At 42.0% G+C, this 22,275-nt stretch overlaps 2 protein-coding genes across 4 annotated transcripts in view; one reads left to right on the top strand and one right to left on the bottom strand.

Annotated features, from left to right (window-relative positions):
* LOC132391847 (sodium/hydrogen exchanger 9B2-like) overlaps positions 1-22,275 on the top strand; it is a 204,951-nt gene that overhangs the window by 1,981 nt on the left and 180,695 nt on the right. The gene's annotated exons all lie outside the window — the stretch shown is intronic.
* The window catches only part of bdh2 (3-hydroxybutyrate dehydrogenase, type 2), a 59,960-nt gene that overhangs the window by 35,274 nt on the left and 2,411 nt on the right, over positions 1-22,275 (bottom strand). Inside the window, exons 2-3 of the mRNA XM_059965540.1 lie at positions 16,721-16,795; positions 16,169-16,247 (exon numbers count right to left, since the gene is read on the bottom strand). Of these exons, the coding sequence (XP_059821523.1) occupies positions 16,169-16,247; positions 16,721-16,792 (151 nt within the window). The 5' untranslated portion in view covers positions 16,793-16,795. The remainder of the gene's footprint in view (positions 1-16,168; positions 16,248-16,720; positions 16,796-22,275) is intronic.

Below are 22,275 nucleotides of genomic sequence, written 5' to 3'. Positions count from 1 at the left end.
TCCCATAACTAATGGCGTTCCCCAAAACTCAGTACTAGGCCCATTGCGATTTGACATCAATATCAATGACTTGGATGAGATTTAACTAGATATGGTTCATAAATTTACAAATCGCACTAAAATAGGTAATACCATTGACAGTAAGATAGTTTTAGAATTACAAAGGGATCTTGATCCGATAGGAAAATGCACCAAAGAATGGCAAGTGAAGTTTAACTCAGAAAATTGTGAAATATTGCATTTCGGGAAGACAAATGAGGGTAACACTTCCAGAGTACAATAGGATCTTAGGAAGTGTTACAAAACACAGGGACCTAGGAGCACAAGTACATGTTTCCTGCAAGTGGTGTTGCAAATAGAAAGAGTGGTGAAGGTGGCTTTGGGCACCCTGGCTTTCATTAGTCAGGACATTAAGCATAAAAGTTTGGAGGTTGAGGAGCAATTGTACATAATACTGATGAGACCTCAGTGTCGATCAAGCTGTTATAGGAAAGATGTTATTAAACTGGTAAGAGTGCCGAAGAGATTTACAAGAACGTAGGTATTCACTTAAAACCCACCATTTTTTTGAATAAGTATATGGTGAAATGAATGCACTTCATTCTGAGTATGTGCAAATCAACATCTGAGACTTAAAAAAAAGAACAAACAGTCAACATTTCAGGCCAAGATCCTTCTTCAGAACTGGAAAGGAAGGAGGAAGATGCAGAATAAAAAGGTGGAGAGAGAGGAAGGAGGACTAGCTAGAGAGTGATAGGTGAAGCCCGATGGGTAGGAAAGGGCTGGAGAAGAAAGAATCTGTTAGGAGAGGAGAGTGCACCATGGGAGAAAGGGAAGAAAGAGGGGCACTTAGGAAGGTGATGAGAAGATGTAAGAGGCAAGAGTGGGGAAAATAAGAGAGAAGGGAAAGGGTTTTTTTTTAACAGAAGGAGAAATTGATGTTCATGCCATAAAGATGGAGGCTACCCAGACGGAATATGAGGTCTTGTTCCTCCACCCTGGGAGTGAATTCATTGTGGCAAAAAAGGAGGCCAGGGTCTGTCATGTTGAAACGAGCATGGGAATAGGTATTAAAATGGTTGTGCACCATGAAATTCTACTGTTGGCAGATGGAATTTAGATGTTCAACAAAGCAGTTTCCTAATTTTTTCAGGTCACACCAATGTACAGCAGGTCACATTGGACAACCCCAACAGATTGCAGATAAAATGTTGCCTCACCTGTTGAGGCCCTGAATGAATGTAAGGAAGGAGGTAAATGGGCAAGTATTGCTTGCAGGGATGTATGCCAGGAGAAAAATTAGTGGGGAGGGACAAATAGACAAGGGAATCAAAGAGGTCTGTGCTCACCCCATCTTCCCACTGTCTTAACAGGGATATTGTTCCTCTTGTCCTCACCTATAACCCAATAAGCCTCCGCATCCAACACATCATTCTTTGCAACTTCCACCATCTTCAATAGGTTCCCATCACCGAACACATCTTTACCTCCCCCTCCACTCTCCACTTCCCGCAGGGATTGCTCCCTCTGGGATGGGATTCATATGTTTCCATACTGCTTGAGACTAATCACTGCAGTACTTCCCAACTATTGCAGTGGCATCACCTATCCTTACCATCACAGAGATCTGGGCTTGCTTTGGATGGCCACAACAATAACATACAGCATGTTTAATATGATGAAATACCTTAAAGAGCAAAATCTGGCACTGGCCAGCAGAAACAGATGTTAGATAAAGTGATCAAAAACCTGGTCAATGATTGTAGAGTTGAAGATGGCTGCAAAGACAGAGAAAAAGATTATGCAGGAAAATGAAAACAGGGATAAGCATTTTTTTAAACTGCGGCTTTGCTTAATTAGGAACAAAAGAGCAGGATGAACAAAGCGCGCTGAGGCATTGGCTTCAGAATTTGGATTGGCTCATATTTATGTAGTCTGGAAGACAGGAGATTATTCATGGGACTGGAAATAGAGCAGACTAGTTAGGGAACACTTTGGGAAGAATGGGAGGTCAGAAATAGAGGTTCAATGAAAGAAATATCTAGGTGAATTGGAGACGGAGTTAGAGCCCTGCCCGATGAGAAGACTGGCCTCAAGGTTGTCATGGAGATCAGTTATCAATAGAATGGGAGAAGATGGGTGGAAGACATAAGATTGAAGAAAGTTGTGGAGCCCAGCACTTACTTCAGAGCTCCCTAATCCAATAAATAGCTGGCTGGGAGTGGCAGAGAAGCAGTGGACTGGGGAGAACTTGGAGTTTATAGTAAAACCGTTTCAAATGTTGGTAGAGTGGGAACAAGGGGACAGAGACTGAGGATTGCAACTAGAAGATCTGATGGAAAGAGGAATGATTTTGCACAGTGTTATATTTAATTTTTAGGCTTCACTCCCTCTCCTCTGAGACAAAATATGGATGAAGCTCCCTTCCACCCCACTAACCTCTGCATTCGATAGTTCATTCTCCACAACCTCTGTCACCTTCAAAGTGATTCCACTATCACACACATCTTCTTTCAGCAATTTGCAAGGATCATTCTCTCTGGTTCACTTTTCTGTTGCCACAAACCACCCTGTTCTTGCAGCACTAACCATTGCAACTGCAGTTAATGCAACTCTTAACTTTACAGGTTTTTCCTTCTCTCCATTCAGGGACCCAAACTGACTTTACAGATGAACCAGTGGTTCACTCACTCTTCTTCCAATCTAATGTATTGCACCTGGTGTTAACAATTTGGTCTCCCCTACAACAGAGAAACCAAATCAAAAGAAGGTACTGTTTTGTACAATATCTGCATTCAATTCACAGGAGCACTCTAAGCTTCCTGTTGTCAGTCACTTTAATTCTCCATCTCACTCTGACCTCTCTAACTGTGGCCTCCTGCGTTATCACAATAAGGCCCAAGGCAAACTTCAAGAACAGAATCTCATCTTCCATCTGAGCACGTTACAGTCTTCTGGACTTAAGATTCAATTCTACAACTTCAGGTGTCTTGAATTTTCCACCTGTACCAGTCATTCCTGTGATACTGGCTTAGCTTGGTTGTCCCTGCACCTGTCAGCTTTTCGTCACCAAGGTGGAGGTGAGCAGTCTGAATCGGATCAGTCAGATTAGGGTCAAGCAATTTTAAGGGGGGGGGTTGAATAGAGAAGAGTAAAGAGAGACTTGGTAAAAAAACAGAAGGAATAGATCCAAATATTCAATAAGATTACAACTGATCTGATTTTTGTCTTGGCCTCAATTCCTCCTCCTTGATCACCCCCAAAACCCTTCATCAGTGTATCTACACATCTAAACACAAAGTACACTGCAGATGCTGTGGTCAAATCAGGATGTACAAACAAGCTGGATGAACTCAGCAGGTCGGGCAGCATCCGTTGAAAGGAGCAGTCAACGTTTCACAAAATGTTCATCCAGCTTGTATGTACTATCTACACATCTGTTTATCATTATCTTGAAAAAACATTGACTTGACAGAAATGAACATATTCAGAGCTTCCAGAAAGAAGAAATTCCTTTTCATGTTTAATGGTCAATATCTTGATGCTGCCAACAAATGAACTATATTTGAACACAGAAGTCTGCAGGGGCTGGAATCTGGAACAAAAAGTAAATTGTTGGAGAAACTCAATGGGTCAAGCAGCATCTGTGGAGGGAAGTAGATGGTCACTGTTCATACAGATGTTTGCTTTTTACTATAGTACATAAATGATTGTTGTTCAGTTACCATAGTAAATTGCAGGGCCTGTTTCTCTGCTGAAATTTCTGTTCTAAGCATACTGATAATGAGTAAGTACTTGCAATGATTCGTGAGTTGTTTTTTGAAGACAAACAAGAAAGGGAAACTAGCTCCTCTAGTTTGGGAATCAATGGTGGAGGGATTAGAGTGTCATAAGAAATATATTGACAGAAATATTTCAAAAGTCATTACAGACAGAGATGGTGCTGGAGGATTAGCACATTGCTCATGTGGTTCCATTGTTTAAAAAGGGTTCTAAGAGTAAACTTAGCAATTATCGGCCTGTAAGTTTGACATCAGTGAGATGGTGTACAGTATATAATTATCTGGATACACAGGGTCTGATTAGGAACAGTTAACATGGATTTGTGCGTGTAAGGTCATGTTTGACAAACCTTATTGAATTTTTTGAAGAGGTTACTTGGAAAGTTGACGAGGGTAAAGCAGTGGATGTTGTCTATATTGGCTTCAGTAAGGTCTTTGACAAGGTTCCACACGGAAGGTTAATTAGGAAGGTTCAATTGTTAGGTATTAATATTGAAGTAGTAAAATGGATTCAACAGTGGCTGGATGGGATATGCCAGAGAGTAGTAGTTAATAACTGTTTGTCAGGTTGGAGGCCGGTGACTAGTGGTGTGTCTCAGGGATCTGTACTGGGTCCAATGTTGTTTGTCATATACAGGCAGTCCCCGGGTTACGTATGAGTTCCGTTCCTGAATCCATCTTTAAGTCGGATTTGTACAGAAGTCGGAACAAGTACATCCGGTATTATTTAGCTTCAGTTAGTCAAACGTTTGTCTTCATATATAGTATATATTTTACCTTTCTATGCATATAAAACACTTAAGAAACACATGTAGTCTAATAATTAAACCACTGCGTTGCTTAGTAATAATTGTAGCTTTCATCGGGGCAGCGCCTTTCAAATGCTCCATTATTCTCACTTTATCCGTTATCCTTTAAAATTGTTCCGATCGTTGACTGACTGTAGCCTAATGCTTTTCCAATGACCGATGGCATTTCACCTCTTTCCAAACGCTTCATTATTTCCACTTTATTTTCAATCATGATCGCTTCCCATCAATGGAACAGAAACACTGCCGCCGCCAGCTCCTGAGGTCCGCTGGGTCCTAAGGGCCACCGCATTGAGACAGGCTAAATGGGACAAGTGGGGGCTGTGCTGGGTTTCGGTATTTGATCATCCACAATATCCTGCGTGGGAATTTAAACTAGAGGTGGTAGTGTTTTTTTTACGAGGTTGAGTTGCGAGCTGGACATCAACCCAGCGCGGATGGTACGGGGTCACTGGATTGACATCAACCCAACATGGGAATGGTCTATCACTGGATCGAACTCAGGAAACTCCATTCTCCAGCCCGGCACTGATCTTACTGCGCCACCAGCTGACTGGAATGGGGGTGGGGAGGGGCAGGCGGGGTCAGGGTGAATCTTACTAAGAAAAATTTAAGCCAAATATAAAGTTAAAGACTCAACACAGTGTCAACGGCAATGACTTAAAATGGCGGATGGCGTCGCGATCCCACTTAAAATGGTGGACGGCGTTCTCCTTCCTCGGTTCGTAAGTACCAGTTGTCCGTAAGTTGGATGTTCGTAACTTGGGGACTACCTGTACATTAATGATCCGGATTATGGGGTGGTAAATTGGATTAGTAAGTATGCAGATGATACTAAGGTAGGTAGCGTTGTGGATAATGACTGAGGTTTTCAAAGGTTGCAGAGAGATTTAGGCCAGTTAGAAGAGTGGGCTGAAAGATGGCAGATGGAGTTTAATGCTGATAAGTGTCAGGTGCTACATTTTGGTAGGACTAATCAAAATAGGACATACATGGAGTGATCTGGGAATAATGGTGCATAGTTCCCTGAAGGTGGAATCTCATGTGGATAGGGTGGTGAAGAAAGCTTTTGGTCATGCTGGCCTTTATAAATCAGAGCATTGAGTATAGGAGTTGGGATGTAATGTTAAAATTGTACAAGGCATTGGTAAGGCTGAATTTGGAGTATTGTGTACAGTTCTGGTCACCGAATTATAGAAAAGATGTCAACAAAATAGTGAGAGTATAGAGGAGATTTACTAGAATGTTACCTGGGTTTCAGCACCTAAGTTACAGAGAAAGGTCGAACAAGTTAGGTCTTTATTCTTTGGAACGTAGAAGGTTGAGGGGGGACTTGATAGAGGTATTTAAAATTATGAGCAGGATAGATAGAGTTGATGTGGATAGGTTTTTTCCATTGAAAGTACAGGAGATTCAAACAAGAGGACATATGAGTTGAGGGTTAAGGGGCACAAGTTTAAGGGTAAAATGAGGGGGAACTTCTTTACTCAGAGAGTGGTAGCTGTGTGGAACGAGCTTCCAGTAGAAGTGGTACAGGCAGGTTCGATTTTGGTCATTTAAAAGAAAATTGGATAGGTATATGGACAGGAAAGGAATGGAGGGTTATGGGCTGAGTGCAGGTAGGTGGGACTAGGTGAGAGTAAGCTTTTGGCACGGACTAGAAGGGCCCAGGGCCTGTTTCCATACCGTAATGGTTATATGATAAACCTCCTTCCCTACTCAAGGTGCTGGACTTTGTTTGAGAAATATATTCTTCTATTTTTTTACAACATAGGAGTCCATTTGTCCATCGTCCATGTTGGGTCGTAGAGTTATCAATCCCATTCCATCTCTTGCCTCCCTATCACATACCCTCTCTCTGATGCTCCTCAACATTCCTTTGATGCTTTCTCATCATTAAATTAGACTTTCAAAGCTTTTTAACTTGTAGTTCTGCACTCTATTCCCTGTACACTCATGACTTTGTGGTCAGATTCTGGGCTAAATTCATCTACAAAAAATGGGCCATAACTCAAACAGTGATGAGTCGGAGTACAGAAGATAGGGAGCTTAGTTACTTGATGTCATGACAATAACCTTTCCCTCAATGTCAACAAAGCTACAGAGATGGTCAATGACTTCAGAAAGGGAGTGGTGCACGTGTTTCAGTCTTCATCAATGGTGTTGAGGGCAAGAAGCTTGAGAGCTTCAAGTTCCTATAAATGAACATCACAGCCTGTCCTGATCCAACAACACTGATGTCACAGCCAACAAAGCACAATGACTATATTTCTTCAGGAAACTGAAGAAATCTGTTAAGTCCAGTCAATCCTTAGTAATTTTTATTGATAAACTGTAGAAAGCATGCTTGTTAATGCCAAATCTCTGCACATGTTCAAAAGAAATTATAAAGAAATGTGGACACACCTTAGCACATTACAGAATCTATTCTCCAATCAATGGACTGTCTATAACTCTTGCTGCATCGGTAAAGCAGCCAGCATAATCAAAGGCCCACCTACCCTGGACACTTCATATCTTCTATTGAACAGAAGGTACAAAGCCAGAAAGCACATACCACCAGGCTACCCCTCTGTCTTAAGACTATGGAATAGTTCCTAGTACTATAAGATGGGGTCTTGCTCTCGTAATATATATTGTTATGATCTTGTCATTTATTGTCTGTAACTGTAAAACTTTATCCTGCATTCTGCATGCAGCACCTACTCAACAAAAATCTGCTTACGGATGCCCACTTTGGGTTCTGTCAAGGCCACTCAGCTCCTGGCCTCATCACCTCCTTGGTCTAAACATGGACCAAAGAGCTAAATACCAGAGGTGAAGTGAGAGTGATAGCCCTTGACATCAAGGTGGCTTTTGACCGAGTATGGCATCAAGGTGCCCAAGCTAAAATGGAGTTCATGGGAAGGGAATTAGGGCAAAAAACATCCGCTGGTTGGAATCATAACTGACACAAAGGATGATGATTGTGGTGGCTGGAGATCAATCATCTCAACCTTGGGACATCACTGCAGGAGTTCCTCAGGGTGGTGTCCTAAGACCAAACATCTTCAGCTGCTTCATCAATGACCTTTCTTCCCTCATAAAGTCAGAAGTAGGGACGTTTGCAGATGACTGCACAATGTTCTGCACCATTTGTGACTCTTCAGATAGTGATGCAGTTCTAAATGCAGCAGGACCTGGACAATGTCCAGGCTAGGACTGAGAAGTGGCAAGTATCATTCGTGCCACGCAAGTGCCAGGCAATGACCATCTCCAACAAGAGAGGCTCTAACATTCAGTGACATCACTATCACTGAATCCCCTACTGTCAATATCCTGGGGGTGGGGGTTACCATTGATAGGAAACTGAACTGGTCTAGCCATATAAACACTGTGGCTACCAGAGCAGGTCAAAGGCTAGGGATCCTGAAGTTTTTTAACTCACCTCCTGACTCCCCAAAGCCTGTCTACCATCCACAAAGTTCAGATCAGGAGTGTAATGGAATATTCACCACTTGCCTGGATGAGTGCAGCTCTATCAACACTCAAGAAGCTTGACACCATCCAGTACAAGGCAGCCCACTTGGTTTGTATCCCTTCCACAAGAATCCAATCCCTCCACCATCAATGAACATTTACAGCTGTGTGTACTATCTACAAGGTGTACTGCAACAACACACCAAAGTTCCTAAGGCAGCACCTTCCAGACCCACGATCACGACCATCTGGAAGGACGAGTACAGCAGACACCTGGGAACACACCACTTAGAAATCTCCCTCCAAGTCACTCACCACCCTGATCTGGAAACATATCACTGTTCCTTCATTGTTTTTGGGGGGTCAAAATCATGAAATTCCCTCCCTAGCAGCACTGTGGATGTACTTACACCTCAGGGGCTGCAGTGGTTCAAGGAGACAGCTCATCACCACCTTCTCAAGGACAACTAGGGATGGGCAATAAATGCTGGCTTAGCTGGCAATGACCACATGCAGTAAATTAATATTTATTTAATTTTTTTTTTAGGTTGTACCACCTCAATAAACTGTGCAATGAATTGATCTGTATGAACAGTATGCAAAACAAGCTCTTCATTACCACTCTAGGCATAACAATAATAAACCAATTCCCATTCCAATTCCTATATGAGAAATGGCTTGTGGCAGCCAATTAAGCAACCAACCTATCTTTGGGATGACAGCAGAAAGCAGAACTTCTAGAGAATCCCAATGTCACAGGGAAGATGTACAGAACTCCATGGGCATACTCATCATGCTCATACTCAGATCTCTCCATTACCGCCTCTCCTGGTACATGTGCCTATGGCTACCCTAGAAACCTGAGACCAGAGCATCCACTTGGTACCAGTTTCCTGCTAATTCCAGTATAGACTGAACATGGAGAGGAAGTTTCCATTAGTCTATCATCCAAGGGCAAAGCCTCAGAATAATGGGATGAACCTTTAAAACAAAGACAAGGAGGGACCTCTTCAATCAGTGGGTGGTTAATCTGTGGAATTCATTGCAACAGAAGGCTGCAGCTGCTGGTATTGAGTGTATTTAAGGTAGACATTGAAAGCTTCCTGATTAATAAGGACAATTAAGGACTATGGGAAGAAGGTGATGAATAGGATTGAAAAATAATCAGCCATGATTGAATGGTGGAACAGACTCGAGGGGCCAAATAGCCTAATTTTGTTCATATATCTTGTAGTTTTATCTTCCTAGGATCTTAAGAAGTTCAATGAGATAAGTTCTTGTCCTTGTAAAGTCCCAAAGAATATAAACTAAAACAGCTTAATCTACCCTTAAAAGACTGCCTGTTCATACCTGAAATTAATTTAATAAGCCATCTCTTGGCTGCCTCTAACAAAAAAGGAACCTGAGATGATATGCATCTTTGGAGGCTACGTCCACACTAGACTGGATAATTTTGAAAACGCCGCTTTTGCGTAAAAACAATAGATGTCCACAATAGGTGTTTTTGAAAATACCTCCGTCCACATTAAAACTGGTATTTGGGCGAACCTCCTCCTACTGGGCATGCGCAGGACACATCTACAGAAAACAAGCAACATGTTTGGTGTCGAATCTCGCAATGAAAGTGCGCGTTTGTGCAGTTACAGACCAGAAAACTTAAAAGGAAATTGCCAAACAATGGGCAGCTGTACTCTCTCGCGCGGGAGAACTTAAAACTAAAAAAAACAAATACTGGTGTGTATGGAGGCAACCAACAGGGAGTTCATGGACAGTATGACCCAGCTGACGATGAACATTGAAAAATTGACTAACTGTTGCATTAATAAAGTACCTTGTTAAATGTATAAAACATGTCTGCATCAGTGTTATCTTGTATTTCCATACAATGTTACATTAGGCTGTTACACATCTGTTGTCAGAGAAAACCACTTTCATACAAGCAAAGACAAAAAAACAGAGCAAAGTGAGTATACTTATTTATTCAGTAAGTTATGGGTCAAAGAATTTGGTAAGTACATTTCTAACTCTTCTGGCTTCAGTCTCGTTGCTGTTTGTTCTGAAATTGTTAGGTTGTGTGGGGGGTTGCATTCAGGAAAACAATGAAATGCCGCCATCTGTTCCGGCACGTCATGACAGTGTTTCTAGAAATCTCCAGTTACCCCGTCCACACTCCTCTTGCCGAAGTGGCGTTTTCAAATTTATCCACTCTGGAGGGCGTTTTAGAAAAGCTCCATTTTTGGGGGAGGAAAACACCGTTTCAGTGTGGATGGAGGGTCAAAACAAAGAGAAAAAGCTTTGGTTACGGATTTATCCGGTCTAGTGTGGACATTGCCTAAGTGTAACCTTAAAAGATGTAGCAAAACTTCTTTACTTTACTACACCATCCTTGGTGCAATGAAGACCATCAGACCACTCGTCTTACCAATTCAGTGCTATGCCTGTACATTAACTTCCAGTATTTCTTTCATGAAGACTTCAAGGTCTCTCTGAAATATAATTGTGCAGTCGGTCCTCCTTATCCGCGGATTCCACATGCGCGGATTCAACCAACCGCAGATCTGAAAAGCCCAGAAGTTCTCTCTCCAGCACTTGTTGTTTGAGCATTGTTCACCTTGTGCCTTGTTTGGTCACTGTAGTGTTAATGTGACTTGGACACCTCAGTATATTAAACACACACGTTTATTCACCAGACTTCCATTTTACAAAACCCGCGTTCTGACGTCATACGCACTCTGACCTATGAATACTCACATAATACATTACATCCCCCTTCTCAAGTTTTTTTTTACAATACTGTGAATTACCAAAACAATGCCTCTAGGTATGACTTTCTAACATTACAACAGCCATGACATAATCTAATAAAAATCTTAACTTCTTATACTGTATTCTACATTGTATCTTACAATACTAACAGCAGTATATTTTCTTTTACTAACATAGACTAATAAACCTTTTATTTCACACCTTGGAACTTATAACATGTGTGATTTTGTCTCAAACTGTGCGAGACTGTAGTCTCTATCTAGCTGGAAGTTTGACTTGTCTCCCAGACCTTGTGCGATAGAACTGTGACTGTGCTTGTCCTTCAGAGTCAGTCTCTCGAGTAACCTCTGTGTCCACATTTCCACCTTGGTCTGTCTGTGCCGAACTTTCACCGTCATTGCGTCGTGGGGTTTCGTCACACCCCTCACTCTTGGTGTCGTTTGTTTCCATGTCTGTATCCGTGGAAATGTCCTGTGTATCTGTATGTGGAAACACCCTCTCACCTGTCTTCAGCAGATGCTTCCTGTTCCTCCTGTACTCTTCCACCCGGCGTGCGAACTATGAAGGATCTTGGTTGCTGATGCCTGTTCACAACCACAGCTGGCTGCCAAGTGTCTCCTCTCTGTATTCTGACATTTTCACCTATATGCAGATCTGGCAACTGTCTTGTATGTCTGTCATAGTAGCTCTTTTGCTTTATTTGCTTGTACTTTAGCTTGTCATGTACTTGAGCATTACTTTCAGGAGTCAGTAGAGTTGCGGATGTTGGCAGCTTGGACTTCAGACGACGTCCCATCAACAGCTGTGCAGGAGAGAACCCCACACCCTCAATCGGTGTGTTGCGGTATTCAAGCAGAGCAATGTACGGGTCACTGTTGCTGCTTTGAACATTAGTCCTGATGCATAGCTAATTTCCTCTTTAAATGTCCAGGATTTTTGTATTTCTTTTGGAACATCTTTTCTTTCTGTTGACCATCCATTCATTGTTATGTCTCTTAGCATTTGCATTTCAGGATTTTCTGCAGTCGCATTCCTGAACATGTTCAACTTCTCCTCAGAAAGGTAGCTGAGGTGTAACCCAGTTGACCTCCAGCTCTCTTCCTAGCAACTCTTCCTTTTGCTCTTTGAGGTAAGCACGGCTCAAAGCATCAGCGATGTACAGTTCTTTTCCTGGCTTATGGGTAACAGTGAGGGTGTACCTCTGTAGTCTGAGAAGCATCCTTTGCAGCCTCATAGGAGCTTGATGGAGTGGCTTTTTGAAGATGCTCTCAAGTGGTTTGTGATCACTCTCAACCTGGATCTTTGCCATATACATACTGGTGGAACTTCTCACACCCATAAACTATGGCAAGTAATTCCTTCTTGATTTGAGCATATCGGCATGACAGTCTGTAAGTGCTCGTGATCCATACGCCACAGGCCTCCCATCCTGCAGTATAACAGCTCCTATTCCTTCCGAACTGGCATCCACAGACATTGTCACCGGTTTGTTGACATCAGAGAACTTGAGAGCTGGCGCATTGGTAACCAACTGCTTCAATGAGTCAAAACTTTTCTTTTGTTCATCTTCCCAATGCCATTCAGTATTGCTCTCTAGTAACTTTCAAAGTGGAGCACTGATCTCTGATAAGTTGGGAATGAACTTGGCAAGATACTGTATCATGCCCATGAACCTCAAAAGTCCTTGCTTGTCTTCAGGTGGTGGTAACTGTACCACAGCCCTGACCTTTTCATTATCTGGTTTTAGCCCATCAGCGCTGAGTACGTGACCGATGTATTTGATCTCTGTAGTTCTGATCCTACATTTACTTTTGTTCAGTTTTAAGTTGTACTCACCTGCTCTCTCCAGAAGCTTTCTCAATCTCTGATCATGCTCCTCAATGGTGTCACCCCATATCAGCAAATCATCAATGATACTGACCACTCCATCCAGGCCTTCAATCATTTGTGCCACTGACCTCTGGAATACCTCTGATGCAGAAGAAATCCCGAAGGGTAGACACAGGAACGATATCTCCCTATGGGCATGTTGAAAGTGCATAATTTGGAACTTTCCTCATCCAGCTTGATCTGCCAGAAACCTTGATTTGCATCCAATACTGAAAAGTATTTTGCATTAGGCATGCGGGAGACAACCTCTTCAACCGTGAGCAGCGGATAGTGCTCTCTTTTAATGGCTCAGTTGAGATCTTGTGGATTCATGCAAATCCTAATCTTTTGCTCTGTGACCACTGTCACCATACTATTCACCCAGTCAGTCGGTTCTATTTGTCTTGTTATGACTCCCATCTGTTCCATTCTGTGTAGCTCCTCCACTACTTGATCCCTGAGAGCTACTGGAACCTTCCTCGGAGCATGCATGACTGGTGCAACAGTTGGATCAATCTGGATATGGCGTTTCCCTGGTAAACATCCCAGTCCAGAAAACAAGTCAGCAAAGTCTTTGAGAAAGTCATTTTCTTTCTCAACACCATAAATTTGCTTCACCAGGCCTAGCTCTGTGCATGTTGCTCTGCCTAGTATTGCCGAAACATGCTGTTGCACAATTTCACACTCTATCTTGTGTTTCTGTCCTTTATACACACAGGTGAGTGCTTCCTTTCCCAATGATGCTGTCTTGTGGCTGAAATATCCAACAAGCTTGCAGGTGGATTTTCCAAGTTTTCCTCTGATGTCCAGTGAGTTGAATGTTTCTGCTGACATCACATTGCACTTTGCCCCAGTGTCAAGCTTAAATGTCACATTCCTCCTGTTTATTATCAGATCTTGAGTCCATTCATCTTCAACATCCACCTCTGCATTATCAATATTCTTGATGCATACCTCCTGTTCCACTTCAATTGTTTCAATGAACATGTCACTGTTGCACTCACTCTGTTCCACAGCATGCATTTTCCTTGCTTGCTCCTGAGATTTGCACATCTTTGCAAAGTGATTTTTTTCCTGCATAATTTGCATGTCTTACCAAAGGCTGGACATTTTCTGTATCCATGTTTATAACCACATCTGTTGCAGTTAACTTCCTTTTGATTATCCTGTGGAGCTGGCTTTGTCCTACTCTTGTCAGTTTTCACAACTTTTATTTTGTATACTTCAGTCTCTTCATTAAGCATTTTAACCTGACTCGACGTGATCTCGCCAGCACGGCACATATCAATCACTTTTTCCAATGTAAGCTCCGCCTCTCTCAATAGCCTGCCTCTCACATGATCATCTTGTATGCCGCATACAATCCTGTCGCGTATTAAATAATCATGCAGTTGTCCGAACTCAGTTTTTTGCCTTGTTCTTCAAATTTGTTACGTAGGTGTCTATAGTCTCTGTTGGTCCTTGAGCCCTCGTAAAAAATGTGTCGAATGTACGGTAGGTTATTTCTCGGCTCGCAGTAATCTTGAAACTTTTTCTTCAACACTTCAATTTTATCTCGCTCACCCTCTTGGAAGACAAATGTGTTGCAAACCTTTATTAATCTCACTTCTGACACCATGTAGCATTAATGTGACTTGGACACTGCAGTATATTAAACACACACGTTTAGTCACCAGACTTCCACTTTACAAAACCCGCGTTCTGACGTCAAACGCACTCTGACCTACAAATACTCACATAATACATTACAGTCGCTACTTTGCTTCTGTGAAAAAATGGCTCCTAAAAAGCAATTAAGTGGTCAAAGCAATTCCTCAAAGGCTAAGAGGGAGCATAAAGAGCTATCTCTCACCGAAAAAGCAGAAATCTTAGATCTTTTGAAAAGTGGCATGTCGCTTGCCGCAGTGGTTCTCAGCCTTCAACCTCCACAGATCCTAATTAAGTATTATTGATACTCCTCCAAAGCATCCTCATTCCCTAATCAATACAGTGTAACAACTATTTACATAGTATTTCCATTGTATTAGGTATTATAAGTACTGAAATCTAGAGATGATTAAAAGTATTACTTGTTCTTTGATCATTGTTCACCTCGCATCGTGTTCATTTGCTACTTATATTGTGAGTGAGAGGAAGGAGTTTAAAGCTAGTAAGGGAAGGCTGGCTAGTTATGTAAAGTGCTAGAGCCTCAAGAACTTAAAGATCACGGGAGAATCGGGATCAGCTGATGCCAAGGCAGCTTCTGCATTCCCAGAAGAGCTACGATGTACAGACCTTTTTTTCTTGTCATTATTCCCTAAACAACACAGTATAAAAACTATTTACATAACATTTACATTGTATTAGGTATTATAAGTAACCTAGAGATGATTTAAAGTATACGAGAGGATGTGCATGGTGGTGGCATCCTTCGGTCTCGAGAGACCATGGATCTGCACCTGGAGTTTCCAGGGCACGGGCCTGGGCAGGGTTGTATGGGATCTGGCAGTTGCCCAAGCTGCAGGCCTTCCCCTCTCCATGCCACCCATGTTGTCCAAGGGAAGGGCATTATGACCCATGCAGCTTGGCACCAGTGACGTCGCAGAGCAATGTGTTGTTAAGTGCCTTGCTCAAGGACACAAACACGCTGCCTCAGCTGAGGCTTGAACCAGTGACCTTCAGGTTACTAGTCTGATGCCTTGCCCACTAGGTCACGCACCGACACAGGATGTGCGTAGATTATATGCAAATACTACGTCATTTTATATAAGGGACTTGAGCATTCACGTTTTTTTGGTATCCGTGGTGGATCCCGGAACCAAACCCCTGCAGGTAAGGAGGGCAGACTGTGTTACCTTTTGCCCAAATTGAAAATATGAGCATACAGAGACATTTCAGTTGCATTTTTGAAAACTGTTTAGGAATGGAGCAATATTTGGTTACTTAATTATCTCACATTACATCACATAAACATTAGGATGGGAACATAAGTACACTGTTTGGCCTTGCAAGCATGTTTCACCATTCATCAAGTTCTTAAAATATCTTAATATATTTTCTCTGCACTATCTCAATATCTTTCAATTTCCTAATTTTTTTCAGATATATAAAGAGTAAAAGAGAGGCAAGATTGGGTACTAGACCACTGGAAAATGACACTGGAGAGGTAGTAATAGGAGACAAAAAAATGGCAGGCAAACAATAAGTATTTTGCATCATTCTTCTCTGTGGAAGACACCAGCGGTATGGCAGAAATTCAAAATATCAGGAGACAGAAGTGAGTGTAGTTGCTATTACTAGAAAGAAATTACTTGGGAAGCTAAAAGGTATAAAGGCAGATTAGTGACCTGGACCAGATGGACTACACCCTGGGGTTCAGAAAGAGTACGCCAAAGTCAGCATGGTTTTCTTAAGGAGGGTAAAAAAATCAATAATTAGTTCCATTAGGACTATTAACTGTATATTATACAAAACAACATAGTATGGAACAAGTTGCTCAATCACCTGAATATTGCTGCAATTCGATTAATTTCTCTTCATTTATATCTGTAGCAATGACCTTGGCACCTTCCTTACAGAATGCCTCAAAATGTAAAAGAAAATACACATTAATAGAAAAGACATTCTATGCTTTACATAAATTGTAATTGACTTTATGTTGTAACTGCCATACAGAAATAATTTAAATGTATATGCAAAGGAGCTTTGAAAGCAACAGCATTTAATATGCAAACACGAGGAAATCTACAGATGCTGGAAATTCAAGCAACACACACAAAATGCTGGTGGAACACAGCAGGCCAGGCAGCATCTATAGGAAGAAGCACTGTCGATGTCTCCACCCGAAACATCGATGGTGCTTCTTCCTATAGATGCTGCCTGGCCTGCTGCGTTCCACCAGCATTTTGTGTGTGTTGCTCTTAATTTGCTTCATGTCTTCCCTGAGTGGTATTTAATGGATAATTATTTTTTAAACCAAAATCAGACTTAGTGGTTTGAAGTCCCAGTTCAACAGAATAACTTGCTAAATAGTACACATAAAAACTGAGGACTTACGATTGCACACGCTCGTCCAATGCCTTGTGCTGCAGCTGAGAGTATAATGACTTTCCCATCCAGTCGGCCCATCCTCTGTTTGGAGGAAATGAGAAATCACACCCAGGGCAAAACTTACTATTTTCTAAATGGAATAGAGGACTTTTACATTCCATCTAGAGTGTAGACAACAAGTCATTGAAATGAAAGCTGTTTGGGGGGATTCCACAAATATTTATGTTGTTTTGTATTCATATACTGCGGATTCCAATTAATTGGGACATCGGGCAGCTACTTATTTGGGACAAATCTTAAAGAACGATTAAATGAGAAAACAGCCAAGATTCCCTGAGTTTATTTGGGACTCTATGCCACTTAACTGGGACAGAAGATCATGGCCAAGCACAGTTTCTAACTGGTGTCAATCGTGTGAACTTGTGTGGCCATTAGACTCTATACTGTGCCTAGAGCAAACACTCTTTAAGTAGTGCCAGTTATATGTGGTTGTGTTCAAAATGCAATGGTCTTTTGTACTGAATTAATTTTGCTGACCAAATTGTATATGATCCAAGGCAGATCAATAGGTCCCTGAATTTATTCGCCCATTTATTACCATAAATTTGCAGCATATCTAACTGTCTAGTTTTTAGGAGCTAAAAGAATGCTATTGCTTGCTCTAGTGCTGAAGGAAAATCACTCTGTAAGACCATAAGATATAGGAGCAGAATTAGGCCATGAGGCCTAACAATTCTGCTCCGCCATTTCATTATGGCTGATCCATCTCCCTTCTTCCCACCCATATCCCTTCTTGCCCTGACTAATAAAGAAACTATTGGCCTCCGCCTTAAATACATCCAATGACTTGGCCTCCGCGGCCCCTTTTGGCAACAAATTCCACAGATTCACAACACTTTGACTAAAAAAAATTCCTCAACTCCGATCAAAATGGACGTCCCTCTATTCTCAGGCTGTGTCTTAGACTCCTCCATAAGTGGAAGCATGCTCTCCACATCTACTCTATTGAGGCCTTTCAACATTCAATAGGTTTCAATGAGATTCTCCCCCTTTCTTCTGAATTGCAGTGAGAACAAGTTCAGAGCAATCAAATGCTCCTCATAGAATAAGTCTTTCAATCCCAGAATCATTTTCAGGAAGCTCCTTTGAACCCTCTCCGATGTCAGCACAAACTTTCTTATACAAGGGGCCCAAAACTGCTCACAATACTACAAGTGAGTCTCACTAGTGTCTTATAAAATCTCAACATAACATCCTTGCTTTTATATTCTAGTACTCCTGAAACAAATGCTAACATTGTATTTCCCCTCCTCACCACTGACTCAACCTGCAAATTAACATTTAGGAAATCCTACATGAGGGCTCCCAAGTCCCCTTGCAACTCAGATTTTTTAATTTTCTCTTGATTTATAAAATAGTCTATTCTTTTATTTCTTCTACCAAAGTGCATGACCATACACTTCCAGACACTATATACCATCCACAACTTCTTTGTTCATTCTCCGAATCTGTCTTAAGTCATTCTACAGCCTCTCTGCTTCCTCAAAACAACCTGCCCCTCCACCTATCTTTGCATCATCTGCAAAGCCATAAATTCCATCTGCCAAACCATTGACACATAATGTAAAAACAACCATTCCCAACACAACCCTGTTGAACACTACTAGTCACTGGCAGTCAACCAAAAAAGGCTCCCTTTATTCCCATTCTTTGTCTCCTGTCATTATCCACTGCTTTATCCATCCTAGTATCTTTCCTGTAATATCATGGGCTCTTAACTTATTAAGCACCCTCATGTGTGGCACTTCGTCAAGATCTTCTGAAAATACAAGTACACATCCACAGATTCTCCTTTGTCTATCCTGCTTGTTATTTCTTCAAAGAATTCCAACAGAATTGTCAGGCAAGATTTTCCCTAAAGATAACCATGCTGATATTGGCCTATTTTATCATGAGTCTCCTATACCCCAAAACCACATTCTTAACAATCGACTCCAACATCTTCCCAACCGCTGTGCTCAGACTAACTGGCCTATAGTTTCCCTTCTACTGCCTCTCTCTCTTCTTGAAGAGTGGAGTGACATTTGCAATTTTCCAGTCCTTTGGAACCAAGCCAGAAACAATTGATCCTTGGGAAATCATTACTAATGCCTCCACAATTTCCTCAGCCACCTTCATAACCTTTGGGTGTGGACCATCTGGTCCAGATGGTGTATCTTCCTTCAGACCTTTCAGTTTCCCAAGTACCTTCTCCCTAGTAATGGCAACTTCACACACTTCTGCCCCCTGACAGTCTTGGACTCAGGCATACCGTTAGTGAAGACTGATGCAGAATACTTATTCAGTTTGTCCATTATTTCCTTCTCCCCTAATACTACCTCTCCAGTATAATTTCCCAGTGGCCAAATATTTATTCTTGCCTCTCTTTTACACTTCATATATCTAAAGAAACTTCTTCTGTTCTCTTTAATATTATTGGCAAACTTACCTTCTTCATATTCTATCTTTTCCTTCTTTATTACTTTTTTAGTTACCTTCAGTTGGTTTTTAAAAGCTTCCCCATCCTCTAACTTCCCACTAATTTTTGCACTATAATATGCCCTCTCTTTGGCTTTTATGTTGGTTTTGACTTTTCTTGTCAGCCACAGTTGCATCATCTTGTCTTTAGAATATTCCTTCTTTGGGATATATCTATCTTGCACCTTCCCCATTGCTCCCAGAAACTCCAGGCAATGATGCTCTGCCGTCATCCCTGCTAGTGTTCCCTTCCAATCAATTTGGCTAGCTCCTCTCTCATGCCCCTGTAATTCCTTTTACTCCAATGTAATACTGATATATCTGACTTTAGCTTCTCTTCAAACTGCAGGGTGAATTCTATCATATTAGGATCACTGTCCGCTAAGGGTTCCTTTACTTTAAGCTCTCTAATCAATTCCTGTTCATTGCACAACACGCAACCCAGAATAACTGATCATCTAGTGGGCTCAACCACAAGCTGTTCTAAAAAGCATTCTCATAAGGATTCTAGTAATTCCCCCTTGGGATCCAGCACCTACCTGATTTCCCCAATCTACCTGTATATTGAAATTCCCATGACTATCATAACATTGTCCTTTTCTATTTCCTGTTGTAATTTGTAGACCACATCAAAACTACAGTTTGGAGGTCTGTCTATACTGCAACTCCCATCAGCTGTTCCTTAACTCTACCCACAACAATTCAATACCTTCTGATCCTCTTTCTAATGATATGAATTATTTTTTTTAGCAACAGAGCCATGCCACCTATTCTGCCTAACTGCCTGTCCTTCTGAGCCACAGTACCAGACTCAGTGCCAGAGACCCTGGTTGCTATGGGTACCCCCCCCCCCCCCCCGTAGGTAACCCTACACCATTCCTCAACAACATTATCCAAAGCAGTATACTTATTACTGAGGGGAATATCCACAGGAGTACTCTGCACTGGCTGCCCCATTTCCCTTCCTTCTCCCAGTTACCCACCTCCTGGAACCTAAGTGTGATAGCTCGCTGTAGCTCCTATCACATCCTCAGTTTCCCATATGAACTGGAGGTTATCAAGCTACAGCTTCAATTCCTTAATACATTCTCTGAGCAGCTGGAGCTGGTGCAGATGTAGTTATCCAGGGGAACGGAGGTCTTCCAGAATTCCTACATTGGACACACAGTCGTTGATCATTAGCTCGCTAGAAGGCACTTGTTAAGGACTTTGTCAAAACACACTGAGGGCTTTCAGGCTGCATATCCCTGAATAGTTTTTAAAATGCTGTTTTTAGCTCTGGTCTCTCTACTTTGTGCTATTGCACCAGTGTTCTAAAAATGTTGATTTTGAGTTAATCTTTATACAGTCCACAATCAGTTGTTATCTGCAGGCATTTTAGTGATGGCATGGTAGTTTAGTGAATGAAATACGAACAATAATATTTTCTGCACAGCTGATTTAAAAAGAAACTGGAAAAATGTGTCTGGTATGGAAACAGGAACAGGAGGCCTATTTCACCACTCAATCAGATCATTACTGCATCTTAGTTCCACTCTCCACCCTTTTACACAACCCTTGATAACGTAACTCAACAGTAGTCTATCAACCCGGGTTCTGATATCTCTTGTCCGCATACAAGATATCCTCACCCCAGAGGTCCAAACTTTGTCTCAACATATTTTTGGATAAGTAATCTGAGAATCTGATATGGCTGAACAAATTGGACAGGGGAAGGGGCAAATTAGAACGAGGGAAGGGGGCATATTGTTAGGATAAAGACCAAGATTTTCTTCACTGAGCCTGTGGAATACACCACCAAAAATGGCTGTAGAGACCTAGTCACAAAACTTGAGTCTTGACAAGCAGCCAATCCGGACATCAGAAACTTATGAGGAGCGGGACTTCAATCAGGTCCTGTCCAAAGATAAAAAGGCAGCAACACCAGGTTGCGGCAGTGTAATAGAGCTTTGACCAGTAACCAATGGGCGATTGGGATTGATTAGTGAGAGCAAATTAAAGGAAGGCAAGGACAAGCACAGTGGTCATCGTCTGAGTGGACACCGAGTAGTGATCTCAAGGCTTTAACTCTGTGAGGCTTCACTCAGAAAAAGCAAAGGAAAGAAAAGCTCTTTTTTTACATTCTCTTCCTTATATCTGTTCAGCTAGGACAGTAGGGATGACAGGTAGGATAGTGGAATCCTCCTCTTGCAGGATGTGGGAGAGCAGGGAGACCTACACTGTCCTTGACGACTGCAACTGTGAGGAGTGCATCCAGCTACAGCTTCTAACAATTCACATTAAGGGAGTTGGAACTGAATAAACTCTGGATCATTTGGGAGGCTGAAGGGGTGTAGATAGAACATATAAAGAGGTCATTACACCCAAGGTGCAGAACACAGGAACTGGGTGACAGGAAGGGGAAAGGGGTTAAGGAGTCAGTGCAGAGTACCCCCGTGGCATCCCCCTCAAGAGTTATTTCTGGAGGGGATGACCTAACAGAGGAAAGTTGCAGTGGGCGAGTCTCTAGCACTAAATCTGCCTCTGTGACTCAGAAGGGTAGAGAGAAGAAGAGGCATGCTGTGGTAATAGGGACTTTGTTAGTTGGGGGAATGGACAGGAGGTTCTATCGACAAGAACGAGATTCCCAGATGGTATGTTGCCTCCCGGGTGCCAGGGTCCAGGGTATCTCAGAAAGAGCTCTCAGCATTCTTAATCAGAATTAGGTTTATTATCACCAGCATGTGTCATGAAATTTGAATCTCTGAGTATGTACCTTCAGGCTTCTGTACCTCCTAATTGATGGTAACAATGAGAAAAGTCATGCGGGGGGGGGGGGGGGTATGGTCCTTAATAATGGATGCTGCTTTTCTGAGACACTGCTCCTTGAAGATATCCTGGCTACTTTTTAAATTACTACCTAAGATGGAGCCGACTAAATTTACGACCCACTAAATTTAAGTAGGAGGGTGAACAGCCAGAAGTCATGTAGGTCCCAATAACAAACGAGGAAATCTGCAAGATGCTGGAAATTCAAGCAACACACACAAAATACTGGTGGAACA

The sequence above is a fragment of the Hypanus sabinus genome, chromosome 3 (genome assembly GCF_030144855.1).
Source record: "Hypanus sabinus isolate sHypSab1 chromosome 3, sHypSab1.hap1, whole genome shotgun sequence".
Classification (NCBI taxonomy): domain Eukaryota; kingdom Metazoa; phylum Chordata; class Chondrichthyes; order Myliobatiformes; family Dasyatidae; genus Hypanus; species Hypanus sabinus.
The sequence above is the reverse complement of the archived record's forward strand: the minus strand, read 5'-3'. Positions and strand labels throughout refer to the sequence as shown.